At 32.7% G+C, this 21,029-nt stretch overlaps 1 protein-coding gene across 2 annotated transcripts in view; it reads left to right on the top strand.

Moving 5' to 3' along the window:
• The window catches only part of LOC126736794 (zinc finger protein 62 homolog), a 38,675-nt gene that overhangs the window by 5,488 nt on the left and 12,158 nt on the right, over positions 1-21,029 (top strand). The window contains exons 1-3 of one of the 2 annotated variants that reach the window (XM_050441352.1): positions 8,010-8,242; positions 16,993-17,154; positions 19,559-19,742. In XM_050441352.1, coding sequence (XP_050297309.1) covers positions 8,102-8,242; positions 16,993-17,154; positions 19,559-19,742 — 487 coding nt within the window. In that variant the 5' untranslated portion in view covers positions 8,010-8,101. Of the gene's footprint in view, positions 1-8,009; positions 8,243-16,992; positions 17,155-19,558; positions 19,743-21,029 lie in introns of those variants that run through there. The other variant, XM_050441343.1, reaches the window with a different exon arrangement.

Below are 21,029 nucleotides of genomic sequence, written 5' to 3'. Positions count from 1 at the left end.
TTGTATAGAATACTGGGTCTTTACAATTAAGTTTGGTAATGCAAAAAAAGTATATTGACAGCTGTTGGGCGTAAAATGCCTCCTGAATAGGGACCTTGGGTAATACCTGAACTTGTTCCAGATCCAAGCAATATGAAATGGTATTGGGATCTTCAACTTTCATTAATTTATGAAATTGCGATTCACGGAATTTATGCACTTTTAGTTCAATAGATAACTTTTGTTTTTGTGTAGCAATTTGAGACATACCAATTTTGGTTTGTGTTCTAACGAGGTAGCTACAGACATCAGTAGCGGGACTACCGAATCCTATATTAAAGTATTTACTAAACACCCGGCTAAAATATTTGTAATTTACTTTCAGATTATTTGGTGCTTTTTTGTTATGTAATTGCCAAAGTATAGAAATGTTTTTTTTAAATAAAAATAAATGTATATAACAGCGTGGGGATTTGAGCACTTTTATTCCCGAAGTTTAAATACATCTTCTCGACTCACTTGCTGACATTTTAAATTTGAATTATTTTTATAGTTGCAAGCTATATCAAATTGCTCTAAATCGGGATCATGGTTTGAATACCTTAAAATAGTATAAAGTCGTAACAAAAAGAAATAAGTATTAAAAAATAAATTCATACCTCACTCGTTTTTTTCTTTTCCTAGTTGTTAAATTAATTTGTCGCTTTCGGCTATCCCGGTCACAATCACCAACAATGTGCTCACCATCTACAGACTCCATTGTGATTTAAACTTCACGAAAAAATTATGAAACAAACACAAAATACTTGTACATAAACTAAAACCACACCGACAGAAATTAGGTTATGAAACAAACATGTTTACATCTGGACCAAACGCGATTTGTTTGTCTTGTGGACAAAATACTTTTTGTTTGTGTAAAGGTGATGGACTAAATGCATTTTGCATGTCTAGGGGATTTTCGCAATATATTTTAAATGATACAAAATTCGATTTGAACGTCCAAAGTGATGTGAAATGATAGAAATTCGGTTAAATAATGTTTGCGCCACCTTTAGTTCAAAATGTTAAAATTTGGACAAACTGCGTTTTGCAACTCTGCTCCTCACATGTAAAATTGATTGTTGATATATTTCTCTCTTTTTCATATATCGAAAAACATTTTTAATATATGGTTTGTTGATTTATACAGTAAGTCTGATAGAAATCTTTTAGGTTTAGGTTGTTAAATTTTGATAATATATTGTTGAGAGATGTTTAAATGTTGAATACCCCATAGGCTAAGGCCATACATTAAAATTGTCTCAATTAGTGATCATTTTTAATAATTTCAAAGATAGAGCTTCAAACATCCAAATATCTGACATATGATTTCTGGCCAATATGATATGATACGATCACATTTATACTGAATAGTTTTAGTGTAACAGGTATACTTATCTACTTTAAGACCCGGAAAATTGCTATTTTGGTTATTATATATATATACTCTTTTTCTCACGTTCATTGTAAGAATATGTTGATTCATCCACAGTATACAAGTTGGAAATCTATATCGGAGATGGCAGGGAAAAGGTCGTTTATATACAAACAGAAAAGCGTAGTAGTATATTGTAGGATTTGCTGTATACATCTTTTATTTTTACCTTTTATGTTCTTTTATTTATTGTTCTACGATTAAAAATAATGATATCCCAATGTTTTCAATTTTGTTGAGTAAATTTATATGAAGTACAGTGTCAAATACAAGGCATAAGTCGACAAAAATTCCAACAGTCTTAAGTTTGTTATTAAAATTGGTTCCTATATAATCTGTAACATGCAACATAGCGTCTTCTGCATTTAGTCCCGCTGAAAATCCACAAAATTTCATTTTCCTTTTAAAATTTATCCAATATCAATTTTATAGCCTTTTCAAAAATTCTAGAAATACAACTAGTAATTAAAACCGGTATTTAATTTTCTTTGTTCAGTATATGTCCTGATTTGAAAACAGGGATGACAATAGAATTTTTTAATACAAGTGGAGAGTGACCTTTCCCAAACATTAAATTTATTAGGTACTTTAAAGGCATCAATAAATTTTTACGATTGTCTTTTATTATTTTTGGTATAATATTTTCATCTCCCATCAGTGATGAGCTATTTTTTAAGAAACTACCTAAACATTCCAATTCAATATTAGTTATATGTTCCAGAAATAGCGAGTTTCCATTTTCTTTGAATCTTTAAGTCTATATATTTCAAATAAGTTAAATTATTGTTGCTAATTTTACCTGCAAAATCTTTTCCAATAGTTTTAAATTAGTCAATCAAATATTTGCTATGTGACCTCCATTATAGACAATACTTTCCCCTTCATTAATCGTTTAAGTATGTTTTTTGGTGTTATTTTCATTTGGTATGCCTTCTATTACAAATTTTGTGTACATTATTATTACACATTATTAAATAAGATAATTTAATAATTTAATTAAATATCTTTAACTAAATAATCTCTCTCTTTTATGGAAGTCACTATCCGTGATGTGATCCAATCATTCTTTTTTTTAACGTTAAGGACGGTTTGCGACTTTGTGCAGTCTGCCGATGTTGTCCTTAAAATATTAATAAATCTTTTTGTACCCTCATTAATGTCATGGTCATAAAAAAGGCCTACTTCTTGATTTCATTTTGTAATTTAACATAGTCTATCTTGGTATATGTATGCAGAACATCATTTCTAAAAACCGGACCATCTTTTGGTAAAGTTAAGATACTGATACAATGAGAAATAGTTTGGTAATTTTGAATTTATTAGATACCAAGAAAAAGGGTTTCATTTATTGCTCCAAAAGTGGTGTGTTACTAATGGATTTATTTATGCTCATTTAGGAACAACCCTAATGAGAAACATTAAAAGTTTTACTATTTATATCCTCATTAACCTTTGAATCGAAATTCTTCATTTTTAACCACACAAAAGAAAAATAAGGTTAAACAATATTCCTTTTACTATTAATTACAGGTTATGACATGTTCTAATGTCCTTAATTAGAACTGTCTGAAAGAAATACAAAATTAATCAACATTGCTTTTATTATTATTCCTGGCAGTTCTGTCTAAATTTCAATTAATTAAACATTCTAGTATAAAATTATTTAGTAAAAAACTATCCTTTGTAAAAATATTATCAAGAATAGTGAAAAATTGTTGGGAATATGATTAAAGAATAATACCCTAACCAAAAGTGTCCTCACTACCGAAATCCTTAACCCAGAATGACGTGTTACCGTCAAATTCGTCCTCAAGAACTGTTTTATACTATAGTGAAATTTTAGACGCAATATCTTTTTCTGTATTTACCAGTAATAGTATATTAGTTATACAGGGTGTCCGGAAAAAGAAGGCCAATCCGCCGGCCACATATAGGCGGCACCAAAATAATGCGACTTTTGTTATGCCACTTTTTAATTGGGCGCTCGGTATTCAATATACAGGGCGTTAAAATGAGAAATATAAAATCGTTTTTTCTTAATAAGTCGAGTGTTTCATAAGATATTAAATTAAAATTTGGTGTGAGGGGTTTTTTTGAAACGAGAAATTGAAATCCGTTCACGGATTCGCTATACCTCGCAGAGGGCGCCACCTGCGGTATATTGTATGTGTTAAAAATGCTAAAACTTTTTTGTACCCCTGTATAATAAAGTTCTAGTAAAAAATTCTAATTATCCAATCTTTTCTTGTAAAAAAAGGATTCTTTGTAAATGTCGGCCTGAGAATCCGTTTATTAGATATCTTAATTTTAAAATCTAGATACATTTTAACAAGTTAACAAAATAAACGTAAATTAATTTTTCTAAATTAATGCTAAATTACTTATTATAATAAAAATCATAGAATAATCACCCTAAATTATTTCTCTACGTGACCTCCATTTCTTTGTATACATATACGAGCCCTCTTTATTAATGAAAATCTAAGGCTTTGAAAAATATTCGGTTTCAACCTGAAATACTCTTTAGCTGCAATGATTCTTTCCCTTAAATTATCATGAAGTCTTTCATACATCCCCAGACTGAAAAATCCAAAGGTATAAGGTCGGACGAATGGGGTGGCCACGGAACAGGAGTATCTCGACCCCTACCAATCCAGCGGTTAGAAAATACTTGATGTAAATAGTTCCTAACATTTATAGCAAAATGAGCCGGAGCACCATCGAGTTGAAACCAAAGATTTTGTCTTAAATTTAGAGACAGATCATCAAGCAAATCGGGCAGTATTTCTTGTAGAAACAACAGAAATTAATCACCAGTCAAATTACTTGGTAAAATGACAGGTCCTAAAAGAAAGTTATCCAGAACACCTGCCCACTTGATGATGTGTCTCAACTATGGCCCTAGGATTTTCTTCAGCTAATATGTGTGCGTTATGGATATTTGTCATGCCGTTTCTAGTGAACGTGGCCTCTTCAGTAAACAGAATCGCCCTTATAAAATGCACATTTCTATTATTCATTTCACATAACCATGTACAAAAAGTAAGTCTTGCCTCAGGATCGTCGGGTATTCGGGTGAAGATGAAATGGGTAAAGTTGTTGAACTCCGTAAAATATTATGTGTCTCGGTTTTCTCACCCGTTCAGCCAAAACCCTAGTACTATTATTTGGTGATTCTTCGACAATTCTTAAAGTTTCTTCCTCTTGCCCTAATTGCACCGCATGAGGTCCGCCGCAATTACCCTTCTGTCTTTCGCTGAAACTTCCAGTCTCCCTTAGGCAGTTAATCAAATTTAAAAAATATTTTCTTTTGGGATGAAATCGATTTGGGAATGTCTGGGTATAGCGTCTAGTGGCTAAACTAGCATTGGAGTCACATTTTCCTAGTTAAGAATTGACCGATATTTACCCTTTATAATAATATTTAAAACTTGCCAAACATCAAAAACATATCCACCATTTCGGAAAAGGGTACATTTCTTGGTCTATGAGTCATTATGGTTTTATAAGTTGTAACAAAACACACCAAATACAAATATGTAATTAAAAAACGTAGATTTATTTTAGGAGTAATTGAGAAGGTTGTAAAGAGCGTCAGAAGCGTTTAAATTTGTTACTTTGACAGTACGTAAAAAGTTACTGGATCCCGAGGTCAGCTAATTTGTTTAGAAAGAAGTATCTAGATTTTAAAATTAAGATATCTAATAAACGGATTCTCAGGCCGACATTTACACCGACAATACTTTTTTTACAAGAAAAGATTGGATAATTAGAATTCTTTACTAGAACTTTATTATACATGGCAACAAAAAAGTTTTGGTACTTTTAACACATGCAATATACCGCAGGTGGCGCCCTCTGCAAGGTATAGCAAATCCGTGAACGTATTTCAATTTCTCGTTCCAAAAAACCCCCTCATACCAAATTTTAATTTAATATCTTATGAAACACTCGACTTATTTAAAAAAACGATTCTATATTTCTTATTTTGACTCCCTGTACATTGAATACCGAGCGCCCAATTGAAAAACGTCATAACAAAAGTCGCATTATTTTGGTCCACCCCATATGTGGCCGGCGGATTGGCCTCCTTTTTCCGGACACCCTGTATATTATTTACTTATTATTATTAATACGAGGGCGGGTTAATAATTCCGGGACTTTTTGAATTTCTTGCCCTTTAATGGAAATGGCAACTCTGCTCCTGTCAACAGAGAACTATCAGTTGACGCCTGTCAAAATTTGAACAAGCTGCGTCATTTAGTTTGTGTTTGACAGCTGTTGATAGCAGACTACCATTCGTTTTGAGAAGAAAATGGAAAAAAGTGAATTTCGTGTGCTCATAAGCATTATTTTTTACGGAAAAAAACCATCACTCAAACCAAGGCTAAGCTTGATAAATATTATGGGGACTCTGCACTATCCATTTCCATGGTAAAGAAGTGGTTTACTGAATTTCGATGTGGCCGTACAAGCACGGAAGATGCCGAACGTTCTGGACGCCCAGTCGAGGTCTCCACATCCAAAACAATCGAAAAAATTTACGATATGGTTTTAGCCGATCGGAGATTGAAAGTGAGAGAGATTGTGGAAGCCATAGGCATCTCACATGGTTCAGTAGTTTCAATTTTGAATGATCATTTGGGTATGAGAAAGCTTTCCGCAAGATGGGTGCCGCGTTTGCTCACAATCGACCACAAACGCAACCGTGTGACAATTTCCCAGGAGTGTTTGGCGTTATTCAACCGCAATATGGACGAATTTTTGCGTCGTTTCGTCACCGTGGTCGAAACGTGGATCCACCACAACACGCCGGAGACTAAACAGCAGTCAAAACAGTGGATTTCTCGGGGTGAATCGGCGCCCAAGACGTTACCGTCTGGTAACGTCTTGGGCGCGTTACCAGACGTGTTACCAGTAGGTGGGCTTGTCAGCCAGTAAAGTCATGGCGACCGTTTTTTGGGATGCACGCGGTATAATCCACATTGACTATCTTCAAAAGGGGAAAACAATCAATGGAGAATATTATACCAACTTATTGGATAGATTCAATGAGGAACTGAAAGAAAAAAGACCACATTTGGCCAAAAAAAAAAATCTTTTCCACCAGGACAATGCAAGGGTCCACACATGTGCAGTTTCCATGGCAAAAATCCATGAATTAGGTTACGAACTACTTCCTCATCCGCCCTATTCTTCAGATTTAGCCCCCAGTGACTATTTTCTATTCCCAAACTTAAAGAAATGGTTCGGCGGAAAGAGATTTGACTCCAACGACGAAATCATCTCTCAAACAAATGCCTATTTTGATGACCTCGACAAATCATATTTTTCCGAAGGGATAAAAAAATTGGAGAAACGTTGGACTAAGTGTATAGAACTCAAAGGAGACTATGTTGAAAAATAAAATAACTTTTTATATAAAAACCTGTCTTTTATCCAAAAAGTCACGGACTTATTGACCCGCCCTCGTATATTTCTTATGTATCGCGTAAATAAATAATAATAGTATACATGTATGTATGTACGTACCTATCTTTTTAGAAATAGAAAATTGGGAAATAAAAAATAAATCAATTATCTAGAAAAAATAAATATTCTCACAATATTATCTAAAAAAACAAAAAAAAATCTCAAAAAACAACCTATTTTTGGAAACTGGAATTAAACTCAACTGCCTGGAAAAATATTTAATTTAATTATATGATTAATATACCATAAGAAAAATGTATTTCTATCTTTTGAGAAATAGAAAATAACTGATAGTTTAATAACTTCTCTTCTGTTGAAGATACAACTATGAATCAAAGGTTGTAGGGTAAACCCAAGCATTGAATAATACATTTTTATCCATAAAAACACTGCTTTTAGGACATTGAAAATAACTTTAACTGCCTGGAAAAAAATAAATGATGACACTCTTATCTAGAAAATAAGAAAAATTGATTTTCTAGAAAAAGCTGCTCGGAAATTGAGCGGAAATACAAAGTAACTTAACTGCATAAAAAGAAAATTCATTATTAACAAAAAAAAAACATTTTTGCTATTTTCATGCTGTTTTACAAGAAGTTTGATAAATTCTTTACTGTTAAAGATAGATCCATGAATCAAAGACAGCGATGTAAACCCAATCATTGAGTACGTTTTCTTTAAGAATGTAAATATTATTAAGGTACTGAGAAAATTGCTTGTAAAAATCCAAAGGAAACAGCTCCATTTTATTGATTCGCATAATGGAAACAATAATTTTGCATACTAATTTAACACAACAAAAACCCCTCAAACTTTAATAGAAGCCTTATATACCCAACACTTATTTTCTAGCTCAAGATGTTTCTCAAAAGAGTCAGTCTATTGCGCCGTATCGTCGTCATATTCCTTGTTCCTTCTCATCTAATCGGCCAATGCCGATCGACAAATTCAGTCCGAGTCCAGCAGTATATGAACGAAATCAGCGAAAGCTTCAGGCTTTTGCTTTTAATAAACATTATGACCTCGACACATTCATCAACTATTTAGTTGTTGCGGTGTTCGTTATCAGTTTTCTGTACTGCTAACTAGTTTAGAATTTGTGGCTTTATCGACACTCTCCTTATTCACCTTCTGGTTTGAATCAGTGGATTGGTGGATGTATTGATCGCAGGCATGAGTGGACGACTTATTGATCTTAAAACGTTATGTAGACTGTGTTTCAGTGATAAATCAGCTGATTTGAGGTCTGCTTTTGCTGAGGATTTACGGTCTGCTTGTTTACCACAGAAAGTATCTTTATTGCTACAGATACAGGTACGGAAAACTTAGTAAAAAGTAGTTTTCAGTTGTAGTTTTTAGGGTCTTGATGCGTTTATTAGCATTAAAAGTTCATGCATTTTAAAACTTTTGTGATGTTCTCATAACACGTACATTTTTATATCTATAAGTCTTGATTGGTTTTAATAAGTTAGCTTATCTTTAATTATTTTTATTAAGCCTTTAAATAATATTGGCAGTGCACATACTTTTGTTGAATGTTTTTTAATAAGGTTTTGCTGGTATAAATATAGATGTTAATCAAAAGCTGTGAAGCAGAAATATCGCTTTAACGAAAGATGAAGAGAATAACCTTTGAAAGCAAAAATATGCAGGCAGTTAGTATCATAACTCGGTTTGGCCAGGCAGTCGAATTAAGTTTCTTATTTATTCTAGGCACTTAATTTAAAATTAAATTTTTATATTCTCTTAAAGCATCACTTTTACTCCCTCAAAAATGAAGAAAATCTCATTTGAAAACAAATATATTTTTTATCGTAATACAGGATTTTCATGCATTTGAAATAGTTTTCATATTTCGTTTTGAAATACAAAATTAAAATATTTATGTATTTCAAACAAGTTTACAATAATTCAAAAGATATCAAAATAGGTACACAATGAATTCTTTGCATTTTTAGCCAAAATGAATTAACCTAAGTTAGATTTTCTAAGAAGGATATGGTAGTTTTATGGCTAAGTTTAACTTAAATATCTCTATGTCATTATATGATCAGACTAATATTTTTGTTATGACAGGTTTACCAAACTTTTCACAACAATAATATTGACTTAAATAAAATAATTCAATGTAATTATGGAAAATCATTACGATTATGACCTGGCTGATCTATTACTCTTGCACATAAATAAATATTTTAAGAATTCTTCTAATAATTTGATTGAGTTTCAAAATACTTCTTAACTTTCAGTCAAAAACTGTGATTCCTTATATGTGAAGGTCGTAAATGTGACAATAGTAAAAGTGCGACAATAGTACAGTAGAAAAAACTCTTTGTATGGAGGTCCTGGTATTTTGGTAAAGCACTCTATTTATATGCAGCAGCGGGATTCTGTGTCGTATAGAATTCCACTGATTGATTCGATTCCACACGTCCAGAACTCTGTCTGTGCTTGATAAATGCCGCCAAAACGCGACTTTTTTGATCGCTTTGAAGCGATACGTCGAGACCGTCTGGTTTTAGGTTAGGTACATGTTTCTAAACTACATGCACCAAAGATCAAACTAAAACATGTAAAAGTAAAATAAATCTAAATTTTGATATATTTATCATATAATTTCTTTGTTTAGTCTAAATAGCCGTTTAAATCGTGTGTCCTTGATAGAGAAAGGATTACTTTCTACCCTCGGTTGACGTCTCCCAATTTGCTGCTCTTAAGTTGTCCAACCGCTCCTCCTCTTCAGCAACTAATATGTTATCTACATTTATGGGCAACATGGAAGAAAAATACCATAAAAAAATAAGCACTGCAAATAATATACAAGCAAGGTTCTCTCTCTATACAAGGAAAAACAATTATCGAAATAATAAAATATAGTAATAAGGTATACCTACCTAGGTCAATTAAAACAGATAGTATAGCTAATAATAATAATAAAAAGTTTAATTAGTTTTTAAAGAAAACAAATGTCTATCTGTTTAAAAATATAAAATAGATAAGATTCCTAGTCGAATATCCGAATATATCCGAACGGCTGTCGACTGTGACACAGAGTACAAACCACAGAATAAACGATCTCATCATGAGATCGTTTATTCTGTGGTACAAACCCACTGAACTGTCGCCAAAAAATACTGATCGCGACTATCGAAAGCAAGGGGTTGATATCCACTTAGCACGTAGTCCTGCTGCTGTATTGTTGATAAATTTAATAGTTTTTTAGTGTAGAGTTTTTGAGTTTTCAGTGTGTTTTTGTAGCCTTTCTAGAATTTACGTTATTTGTGGTTATCGCCCTCCATCCGGTGATGTTGGTGTATTTTTAGACATGTAGGACTCTTCGATATATTTCTAAATCACGCAAACTTATAGACAATTATGATATACCTATCATTAGAATTATAGAAGATTATATAGAAAACTAATTAAAGTCGCCAAGGAAAAATACTACACAGACCATTTAAGGTCATCTAGAAATAAACAGAGAGTTGGTTAACTATGAACCATTTCAAGTGCGCGCGTCGCCATTTTGTTGAACTTTAGTTGGAACCTAAGATGTTCAATAATTCTTTTTGTAAAAAAATGTAGCAACAAGGACCTAACGGATTATCTTCAACATGCAAATGTCTTCTGGGTCTGATGGAATATTTAGTGCGGTTGTTGTTGGGTTTACTTGCAAGTGACTTGGATGCTTTGCTATTTGCTATAAATGATTCTTGTTAAAAAGAGCCTATCGTCATTCCACTTTAGATGGGTGGGGACTTAGATCAGCCTTCTAACTTTAGGCTAATATCGATCTTGTCTACTCTTGCCAAAGTTCTTGACGAAGGGCTTTCAGGACGGAAAGAGGACACGCGATGCCATTTTTGGGTTCCTAGAGAGTATTTATCTGTCCTGAATGATAGGGAGGCGACGGTGGCAGCATTCTGCCATCTATTCAAGGCCTTTCATTGTGTAGGTCATCGTAAGCTTATTGTCTCATTTATTGTACTTAAAGTGTTGCTACTCCCGGGTTATTTTCGGAGACCATTAATCTCGAATGTGGTGTTGTTTTATACGAATGACTTGTGCTCCTTACAACTCTTCATTCTAATTAATTTGTGGATGATACTAAGCCTCTTTGAACCTAAACTACTTTAGATCTGTTATGGTTCAGTATCTTTCTGTAGTATTCAATGTGGACTGGTGCAATGTTCATGGTCTTTTATTTAATGACTTCAGCCCTTTACATAATAAAGAAAAATGTCAATTTTTAGGTCTTGTTATTGACGGAAATCTAAAATTTGAAAACGAGTTCTTGACTCTTGCGTCCAAACTCTCCTCGAAATGTTTTAAAGTTAGTGTATACAGAAACTGGGAAGGCTGATTACGCGCTCAGTGTTTTTGCTCTGACTGAGTCGAATTCCCGGTATGGACTGCCCTTTTAAGGTCTGTGTACAGTGTTGTTCTTTATATTTAGATAGAGCCTAGCTCGGTTATTATACGGAAAGAAAAAAAACTTAAAATATATACGTTGTAGAGTTTACCATAAATTGCCAGGAAATGTGCCAACGTATAATACAGGGGTATCGCAAAGTTAATAAAAAATACAAAGATTGTATTTTTTAAATGGAACAGCTTGTATATTTGTGTATTAAATGAAAGATCTTTTTCTTCTGATTTCAAAAATATATGTCAACGATTGGTTTAGCCGTTCTCTAAATATTTACATTTTAGAAAAAAAAAATAATAAAAAATATTGTTTCAACTAAATCCCTGTTATACTATGATGTTAATCGTTAATAATAAAGTAAATAAAGTTATTTGTCAGGCTGTCACTGTTAATATTTTATCTATATCTTTTAAATATGGGTTATATGAAAAAAGAAAAGGTACCACCACATTCATTTCGAAATGGGAATTCATGGTAGGTCCCCTCTTTTATTAAACTGATAAGAGTATGAGAAACCACCAAAATCTACAGATAAAAAACCGGACAGTTTTAGCTAACACGGATGAAGAACTGACAAACAAATGTCATTATATTTTGAAGAGAAAAGATAATATAATTAAAAATCCTATTTATTAGATTTTACTTTCATGTTCATGTAATTTTATCCCAGTACAGGATGTATAATGGTAGAAATAATTTTCAATTATTATAATTACAATGCATCGGTCAATATTCCAACGAGGCAAGTTTGCATTTTATCATAAGACTGTAAGAATCGACTAGCTTTTAACAACTTATATCAGTACGCCATGTAACCAAAATTTTGCGGTAATCTCCCCTACTAAAAAGTTGCCGAGGGGTAGAACTCGAGTCATCGAACCCGAATGACTCTTTATTATGAAAATCACAGCAGCAAAGAAATTTGAGCTGCGGAAAATTCAATCAGAGTTATTTGTCCTATCATTCTAATGGCGGAAAGAGTCCGTACGGCGTGACCTGTGAAGTGCAGCAAAACCTGTTTACTGCCCAGTATGTTCTGGCACATTGTGTGGTTAAGGATTTACAAGTATCTAGATAAATATCTGAGGTTTTCCATAAAAAGCTCGGGAAAATCAAAGTGCTATTTTGGTTAAATCCTATAGAGTCAAGCAAACATTCAAGATAACCGAGAAAGAGGCTAAGAAAAAGATTTTTTACCTGGCTTACAAAGAGGCTTCACATCAGAAACCATCTTATAAGGACGATTGGGACGCTCTGTGTTCTCTAAAAGATGAGTTGCTTGCAGAGGATCTGAGAAGCGTAACAATTCTCAAACTTGCATATGAACTTTCCAGTTGCAAGAGAGGAACCTTCTACCGATATCGACATCTATCATCTTTGGAATCATTTCGGGACGAACTTAGCTAAGGAAATGAAGGTCGAACTGAGCTGAGGTAGTGCACCAATACTGGTCACACCTCTAAAACCGCCTGTTCTTCGTCATTCCGAAATCACAGCCAGGACATCGCACGACATCTCTACAGACGCATGGAATGTTAGCGAATCTTCCAGACAGCGTTTTGCTGTAAAATAATAGTACAAAACAAGACAAACACGACATAAATAATAGTAAATAAATACCGTGAAAATAAATATATTTAGTAAGTGAGCGTGTTTAGTAGTGAATGTGTGTAAATTAATCGCTTGATTATTTTCGTGCTTATCGAATGTTTTAATTTATATCTAACGAAAGGAAAAACCCTTATAACATTGAATGCACTAACATAAACATTGGCTGCTTTGGATTCAGCACCAACATCTACACAGGAGGTAGGGGGGATATTTTGTTGATAAACATGCTTAGAATTCCATGTTACCAGTGATTAGTCAATTTTAACAGAAGAAAATAAAGCGATATAATAGATTATTATAATTAGCAGAAACTGAATTGCATTCTTTATTATAAAGCAAAAGAAAGAATGAAATTCGTTTAATAACCAAAATTATTTTGTAATATATTTACACTAATGACTAATCATAACTAATATTTTAAATTTGTATTCTTTAAATTGCTAAATTTTAATGCAGAATGGCAACGCTGTAAATTTCGCCCAGAAATATTCTCGCGATAAAGGTATTTGGCAACTGCGCTCGTTGTTTACTTTTAAATGGTGCAGCTTTCGTAGTACGAAGTAGTGATACGAAACTCTCGATAGTTGAGACTGTCGATACTTGTCGGTAGTTCACTCAGAAACCATCGATAATTATCGATAGTTATCGAGAGTTAAATATTTTTTATTACTTGTAATTTTTATAAGGTTTACTATAATTTTTATAATACTATGTAATTTTTGTAATTATTATCTTTTATTTTTATAATTTAATATTTATTTATATAAATTTATATGAAGTCTAAAGAACTATTCTGTCTTTAAGGCGGAGGCATTTTTATTCAGAAAAATCAGCATATCTACATATTTTGCTTTGATCCTAGATCTTCTGTCGCTTATTAAAAGTCCAACTGAGCTGAAATTTCTCTCCGACTCAACGGAAGAGCCTGGTATGCAAAAATACTTCAATGCTAATTCAAGCATTGGATTTAATTCACAATTTTTTACCTAAAAATAAGAAGTGTGTATATTTATTATAGGTATCACCAAAATAAAATTAAAAATTACCTTCCAGAATAATAATGGGTCACTTTCTTCTGACAGATTTTGTCTTTCTGATTGAGTATTGACATATTGAAGTATTGGCTTTTGATAATAATTGCATCAGCAATATGATTTCGTGTCTTTTGTTGTATTTTTTCAGCCATAAATCCAAAGAGGCCAGAATTTGGAGAACTCTTTGGCACAATAGACATTGCTGTTTCACTGTCACTTCCTCCAGCTGCTTGGTTTGCTTTTGTACTCTTGATCCATAGACTTATTTCCTGCTCCAGAAAACAAGAAGCCTGATTAGCATTCTCTAAGCTTCGGAACCCCTTCTTTTTAAATCTTGGGTCCAGTATAGTGCTAATCCTGGTGACCGTTCTAGACTCGTATGGAAATAGTCGAGTTCTTGTGGAATTAATCAATCCTTCGCAGAACATTTTCCCTGGGTCCGTACACATATCAGCAGAATGTAAATAATTATAAATTCCAAATGTTATAGGAATAATTAATGATACAGTCACATACTTGTTTCCTGAGATTTTTTCTGTAGCATTATTAAATATAGTGAGGCATTTTTCCGAATCTTTCAATATATCAATGTCTTCAGCAGTCAGTGGGGCAGGGTGTAGCATTGAGCGCATTAGCTGTTAGTAATATTCTTTTAATCATTTGATAACAGCTATTCCATCTTGTGGGAACTTCCTGTATTAATTTATATGGAATTTTATTTTCGTCAGCAGTTCCTCTCCATAAAAGACGCTGTTCTTCTTTAAATTAAGTAGTGGCTAGACAACTACTTTTAAAAAATGTGATAATTTCTTTAAAATTTCACAAGCCTTTACCATATTCGGTGCATTATCTGTGACTATGCATGATATTTTGTCAAATATACCCCATTTCACACAAATTTCCTTTATTACTTTAGCAATATTTTCTGCAGTGTGGGATTTATCCATTTGTGTAGTTGCTAAAATTGCCCGACCCACAGTGAAACTCAAGTGAATGAAGTGACAGAATACATATATAGGATTCAATATAACGATAATCAATATAACGCCCGTATTGTCTAGAATCTCAAAGAAGTTTTAGTAATTTTTTATCTAGATATTAATAATGAATAACTAAATCGAGTTATAGTGGTTACAAACCTCGACAAACTAAGGTTTTTTTGTGAAAATTAATTAAAAAGTTAACGTCCAACGGATTTGAATTAAACCTTTTTCTGTAATATTATAATAAATATCTAAACGGATTTGAGATGGTTGCAAACCGCCAAAAAACCAAAGTTTTTTAACCATTTTTTAAATAATTTTTAACCAAAAAACTTTGGTTTTAAAAATGATTGAGTTGTTAGATGTTATAAACGGCTATAACTGCTAAAGCATTTGTAAAACATTTATTTATAGCCGTTAGGACTAATAGCCCGTTCTATTTGTTAGCATCTAACAATTCAATATTTTTTACTTATTGATTATTAATATGAGGACAAAAAATTATTAAAATTCCTCGGGAATTTTTATAATAGACTATAAATAGGTTGCTGGCAAATGACATAGTTTTTTGGTTAAAAATGATTGAGTTGTTGGATGTTATAAACGGCTCTAACTACTAAAGAATATTTGTAAAACTTTTCTTTATATCCGTTAGGAGTTATAGCCCTTTCTATTTTTTAGCATCTAAAAATTCAATATTTTTTACTTATTCATTATTAATATCAGGACAAAAAATTATTAAAATTCCTCGGGAATTTTTATAATAGACTATAAATAGGTTGCTGGCAAATGACATATGCTGCGTTATAGATTTTGATTGCTGGATATCGATAGGACGCCAGCTTCACACATATGCAAAAATATCTAAAAAAAAAACACAAAGTGGCAACATCAAATACATGCCTGGTAAGCATAGAGGCGTTGCCAAGCTGCTCTTTTTTTCATTAACTTTTTTGTTAAGAATCTTTTTTTTTTATTCTAAAAAAAAATTGTTGATTACTCTTAAAGTATATATAATTCGTTAGCAAATAAAGGAAACTTTTAAAACTTTTGTAAAGAAACTTTTATAAGATCCTTTGAAAGCAAACATCTAAGCATGTCATAAGTTAGTTTCTACAGGTAGTTGAATTCATTTTCATATTTTTTCCAGACAGTTGAAAGTATGTTTTTATTTCTACCAGGGAATTCTACTATCTTCTTTGAAAGAAAAAATCCAGGCAATTATTCTTATATTTAGTTTTTCCAGGCAGAAATATCGAAGCAGCTTTTGTCATCATTTAGTTTTTTAGGCAGTGGAAGTATCTATTTTTTCCCAGGTAGTAAAAAAAGTCTGTTGTTCTTGCTTAGAAACTGCTTTGAAGAAATAGTACAACATAAGTCCAACTGTCTGCAAAAAATTAAAAATTATTTCAACTACTTTAAATGGCTGAAACTTATTTCTCATTCATTGGAACAAGAAAAAAAATAAGAAAGAAGTTAAAAAAGAAATTCTCTGACTTTTGAATTAACTGTATGTGGGAAATAAAAGAGAAGTCAACTCCATGGAAAACACTAAATAATGATGAAGTTTTATCATTTTTAATTTTTGATGTTGAATATGGAAACATGAATCAAATACGGGTTTTTATCACGGGTTTTTATGAAACATGAAAATGTTCTGGAATTTTTTTCATTTCATGCGAGATAGTGCCGTGAATCTAAGACCTTTATATAAACTTAAAACACCATTATATTTAAAACAACTGCAAAGGTTCAAAAAAGTATGTACAAAATACTTGCTTCAATCAGTTCTATTACATTTAGGAGCGTGCCCTTCCATAACAATGTATATCGATCCAGTACGCCAATAAGAGGGTGATTCTTGCCTTTGAAAAGGATCGTAATTACGGGTAAATGTAAACGTAAAGAATAATTTGTTGAAATAAGATTGACTTTAAGACGAACTATGTTAAAATTACACCCATTTCTGTAGGATCATATTATGAATAATGATTTATTGACTTTCAGATAAGCCGACATGACAAGCTCTCTCATATGGTGTGTAACGAATGCATAGACAGATTAGACAATTGGTTTGTTTACAAGAAACAGTGCCATAAGAACCAAGTTAAGCTCACTGAGTGGCTGAAGATTAGCGAAGCAGACCAAGGAGATTTGAAAGATGGACTTGTAAGTTCTTCATTGTCTCTTACTATTAAAAATATGGAAGTATAAAGATAATTCTGTTAATATTATACTCTATTTCAGAAGTGTGTAGAGCAATAAAACCTCATTAGGTATGCAAAAGTGGTACCTGGTGATCCACCAATATTTTATGCCACTACCTTAGTTGGGTATTAGTTTCAATGTAAAATTCTTTCTTTTCGTTGATTGCAGGTAGTGCCACCCGGTTTTGGGTCAATTTATGAGTTTTGCCCATTGTTACCCACTGATAAACATTGAAAACGGTTCGCCAAAGGCGTGCCACTGGGACTTGTTTTTTACCTTATAATTAATGTACTTAAATGCTATTTTATTTTAGAAAGTTACTTTTGTTTAAATGGAATAATATATTTTTTTCACAAATTTATTGAACATAATATGTAGAGTAAAACAGTTGAAAATGTCACTTTTGGATCTGGCACTTTTTGAACAGTGTATAACAATTTTAAATTATAATAGATTGTAGTCTTCTTCATCATCTGACGAACTGTCATCACCTCTTGACATTATAATTAAAGGATCGACTGTCTGATCGATGAGGTTGTCAAGATCCCACATTTTGTCCTCTTGCTTAATTACATGCTGGACTGCTTTTCGCCAATTCTCCGGTGTCGCTTCCGTAATGGCTTGATCAAACAGTAGCTTAACATCTTTCATTTTAAAAGTCGTGTTTTGTCTTGCTACAAATCCTTTTACCTGCGCCCATATCAGTTCTATAGGATTTAGTTCGCAATGATATGGCGGTAAGCGCAGTACAGTTATATTATATTTTTCGGCTATATCTTCCACGGCGTATTTCATGAAACGAGTTTTGTGTAAGTTTGCTATTGCCAGCAGTTCTTTTTTTATCAAATTTGCTTCAAACGCAATACCTTTTGCAGTCAGCCAATCAATAATTTCTTGCTTTCTTCAACTTGAAGTTGGCGTCTTCTCTATTCGCCGTGAATGATAGCTTGCGTTATCCATAACCACCACCGAATTAGCCGGAAGAAATTTTATCATTTCACCAAAATAGTCCTCGAAAACGTCTGAGTTCATGTCTTCATGGTAATCTCCTGTGCGAGTCGACTCAAAGGTTAGCAGACCTTCTTTTAAAAATCCCTCTTCGCTTCCAATATGTGTGATTATAAGTCTTTTTCCTTTTCTCGAAGGTACTTTAATACCCGTAGACAGGCCTTCTATGAAAGCTTGGTGAGCACTGGTTATATTTTTGTCTTGCCACATTTTTTGGACTATATAACCTTCGTTAATCCACGTCTCATCAAGATAAAAAACTTTCTTTTACTCCCTGCGGTACTGCTTGATACTTCTCAAGTATTGTCGTCTCCAACAAACAATTTCGTCGCTCTCCAGTAAAAGTGCTTTGCGGTTATGCTTTTCCCAGGCAAAATCCATATTTTTTAAAGTTTTCCATAAAAGTTTTCTACTTATCAACGGAATACTGTCATCTCGGCCAAGCTCCATTAAAATTTTGTCTAGGGTGGGTATTTCCTTTTTAAAATAAAAAGAGTGAACTTTTCTTCGAATTATACATTTAGCATTTTCATCAAGGACTTTTGTAGGTCGTCCTGGCTTTTGCTTGGGAGATTCCACTTGACCTGCTACTTTTCTTTCCCGCAACAATTTGAAAATGGTGGACTTTCCAATTCCACTCATTCGAGAACATTTTTCAACAATTTCTTGCACAGTAAAACTAGGGTAATCGTGTTTTATGCAATCATGTACATTTAAAATAATAACTTTTTCACTCAGCGATAGTGGAGAATTTTTAGTACTCTATCTTTTCGTTGGACTGAATACCTCCATTTTTTAAATATTGGGATAATAATATTGTGATTACACTACAGCGTAGCAGTGACTACTAACGTTTAAAATATGATTTATAGTCTGTATATATTACCTGACCCCATTTTTGCATGTTACAAAGCGTTAAAAGATAGGTACCTATACAAAAGGATTAAAAGTATTTATTTAGTATTTAATCTCTTTCAAAATAAAGGCATTTAATTCGTGAAAATTTAATTCATAAATATTATAAGTACCTGCGCCTATGAACTACCACGAAATGTAGCCAAACAGAACGGAATTCCCCAGTTTATTGCTCTATACACTTCTGAAATAGAGTATAGTTAGTTATATAGTTAACATGGTTTCAATTCAACGATAAAAGTTGTAATAATTAATTAAAGGAATCGCGTGATAATTCTAGGGCTGTGGCTTTTCATAAGGAGTTTTTTGTACAAATTTTTAAATAGTCCGTACAAAATTCTTTTAATCCTTGTAAACGCTTAGGAGATATTATCAGGGATACTTCATTTTAGGTGCTTTCAAATAATCACTTTATTTATACCTTATTCCAAAACTTTCCTAGAAATTTAATGAGACGGATTATGACCCATCGAGCCAGGGGACCGGCCTTCTACCTGTTAAAGTGGAAATAACCGACGACGGCGAGGAGTTTGACGTGAACGTGTTGAACGGACTGCAAACGGAAGCGAATGATAATATTTTCCTTCAAGACTTGGATTTTGATCTTAGCATCGTTGAGACGGACGGTAAGTAACGCCCTGTAGTTGTATTTTTTTGTCAAATCACAATTTTTGTATTCGTATATTTATTTATTTATACGGGGTGTCCGGGACTAAACAGTCGATCCTGAAAAACTTAAAATATAAATTGTTTAGCCAAAAACGGCCGAATACGTCAAATTTAATATTGAGGGAGACATTTATTGACAAAAATTGCGTTTATCTGACGTCATCCCCTCACCCCCCAGAGCCACCATGTCAATTTTTTTAAATGGGAATAGTGGTCGAGTGATGACCTTGAATTAAAGGTAATTTTATTCTTTACATAGCCCTATTTTTATTTTATCAATTCGTTCTCAAGAAATGGACGTGGCTGATATTCTTCAAAAGTTTAAATCTTGCAATTTTGTTGCCCCCATATATTGTTTTAATTATTCAGGTGTTATCTCTAATTAAGAAAACAAATACATCCCAAAATTCAAATGTTATTTTGACAAAAAAGTCAAAATAGGCACTAAATACCTGCACATCTCAACGTTTTTGTTGGTGTAATAATAGTAATAATAATAATAATAATAATAATAATAAGACGTTTATTAGTCACCAAGAAATTACACCAATTAGGCATAAAGAATACTAATAGGTTGGTGTATTAACTTTTATTACAAAATTGTAAATATTACAAAGTTCCACTAAATATTGAGTATCTCATCATTTACCAATAACAAAAAAAAAATTTGAATTTGTAACAAAATAAAAAAGCCAATAATGCAAGGTGACCAACAGGCCATAATATGCAGATTTACAGAGATATCCCTTACACAAAAGGCTCCCTGAATTCTGTTGAGGCCAAGGCAAGAATTTAGTTATTTTTATTTTGGTATCGGTATTTTGTTGAAGTGAGCAATAACAACAATAGCACGAAGTATTTGCTTAATCTAGTTTTGGTGATATTGATATATGAGTTTTAATAACAATGGTTTACACGCTGCAAGAGAGAATTGAGTTGGTGCTAGAGCGGCAACACGTGTTTTTAATGGTAATCATCATGGATAAAAGGGTAAATCATAGTTTATACGCATACTTATTATGTAATGTGTAACATTACGTAATTATGTAATGGATTTGATGAGGAAGTTTAAAGGAACAGGGTCAGTACAGAAAAAATTAAGTTAAGCATTGAGTGAGAAATGAAGTGGTAGAAATTGCAGTGTAGGATCATGTTAAGATGGAAGCTAACACATACCGTTTCTCGGGCGAATGCTCCTTTTTTCTATATGGTGAAGTCAATAGATACAACTGCCAATACTAGAG

This window comes from Anthonomus grandis, chromosome 1 (genome assembly GCF_022605725.1).
Source record: "Anthonomus grandis grandis chromosome 1, icAntGran1.3, whole genome shotgun sequence".
In the NCBI taxonomy this organism is placed as follows: Eukaryota; Metazoa; Arthropoda; class Insecta; order Coleoptera; family Curculionidae; genus Anthonomus; species Anthonomus grandis.
The sequence above is the reverse complement of the archived record's forward strand: the minus strand, read 5'-3'. Positions and strand labels throughout refer to the sequence as shown.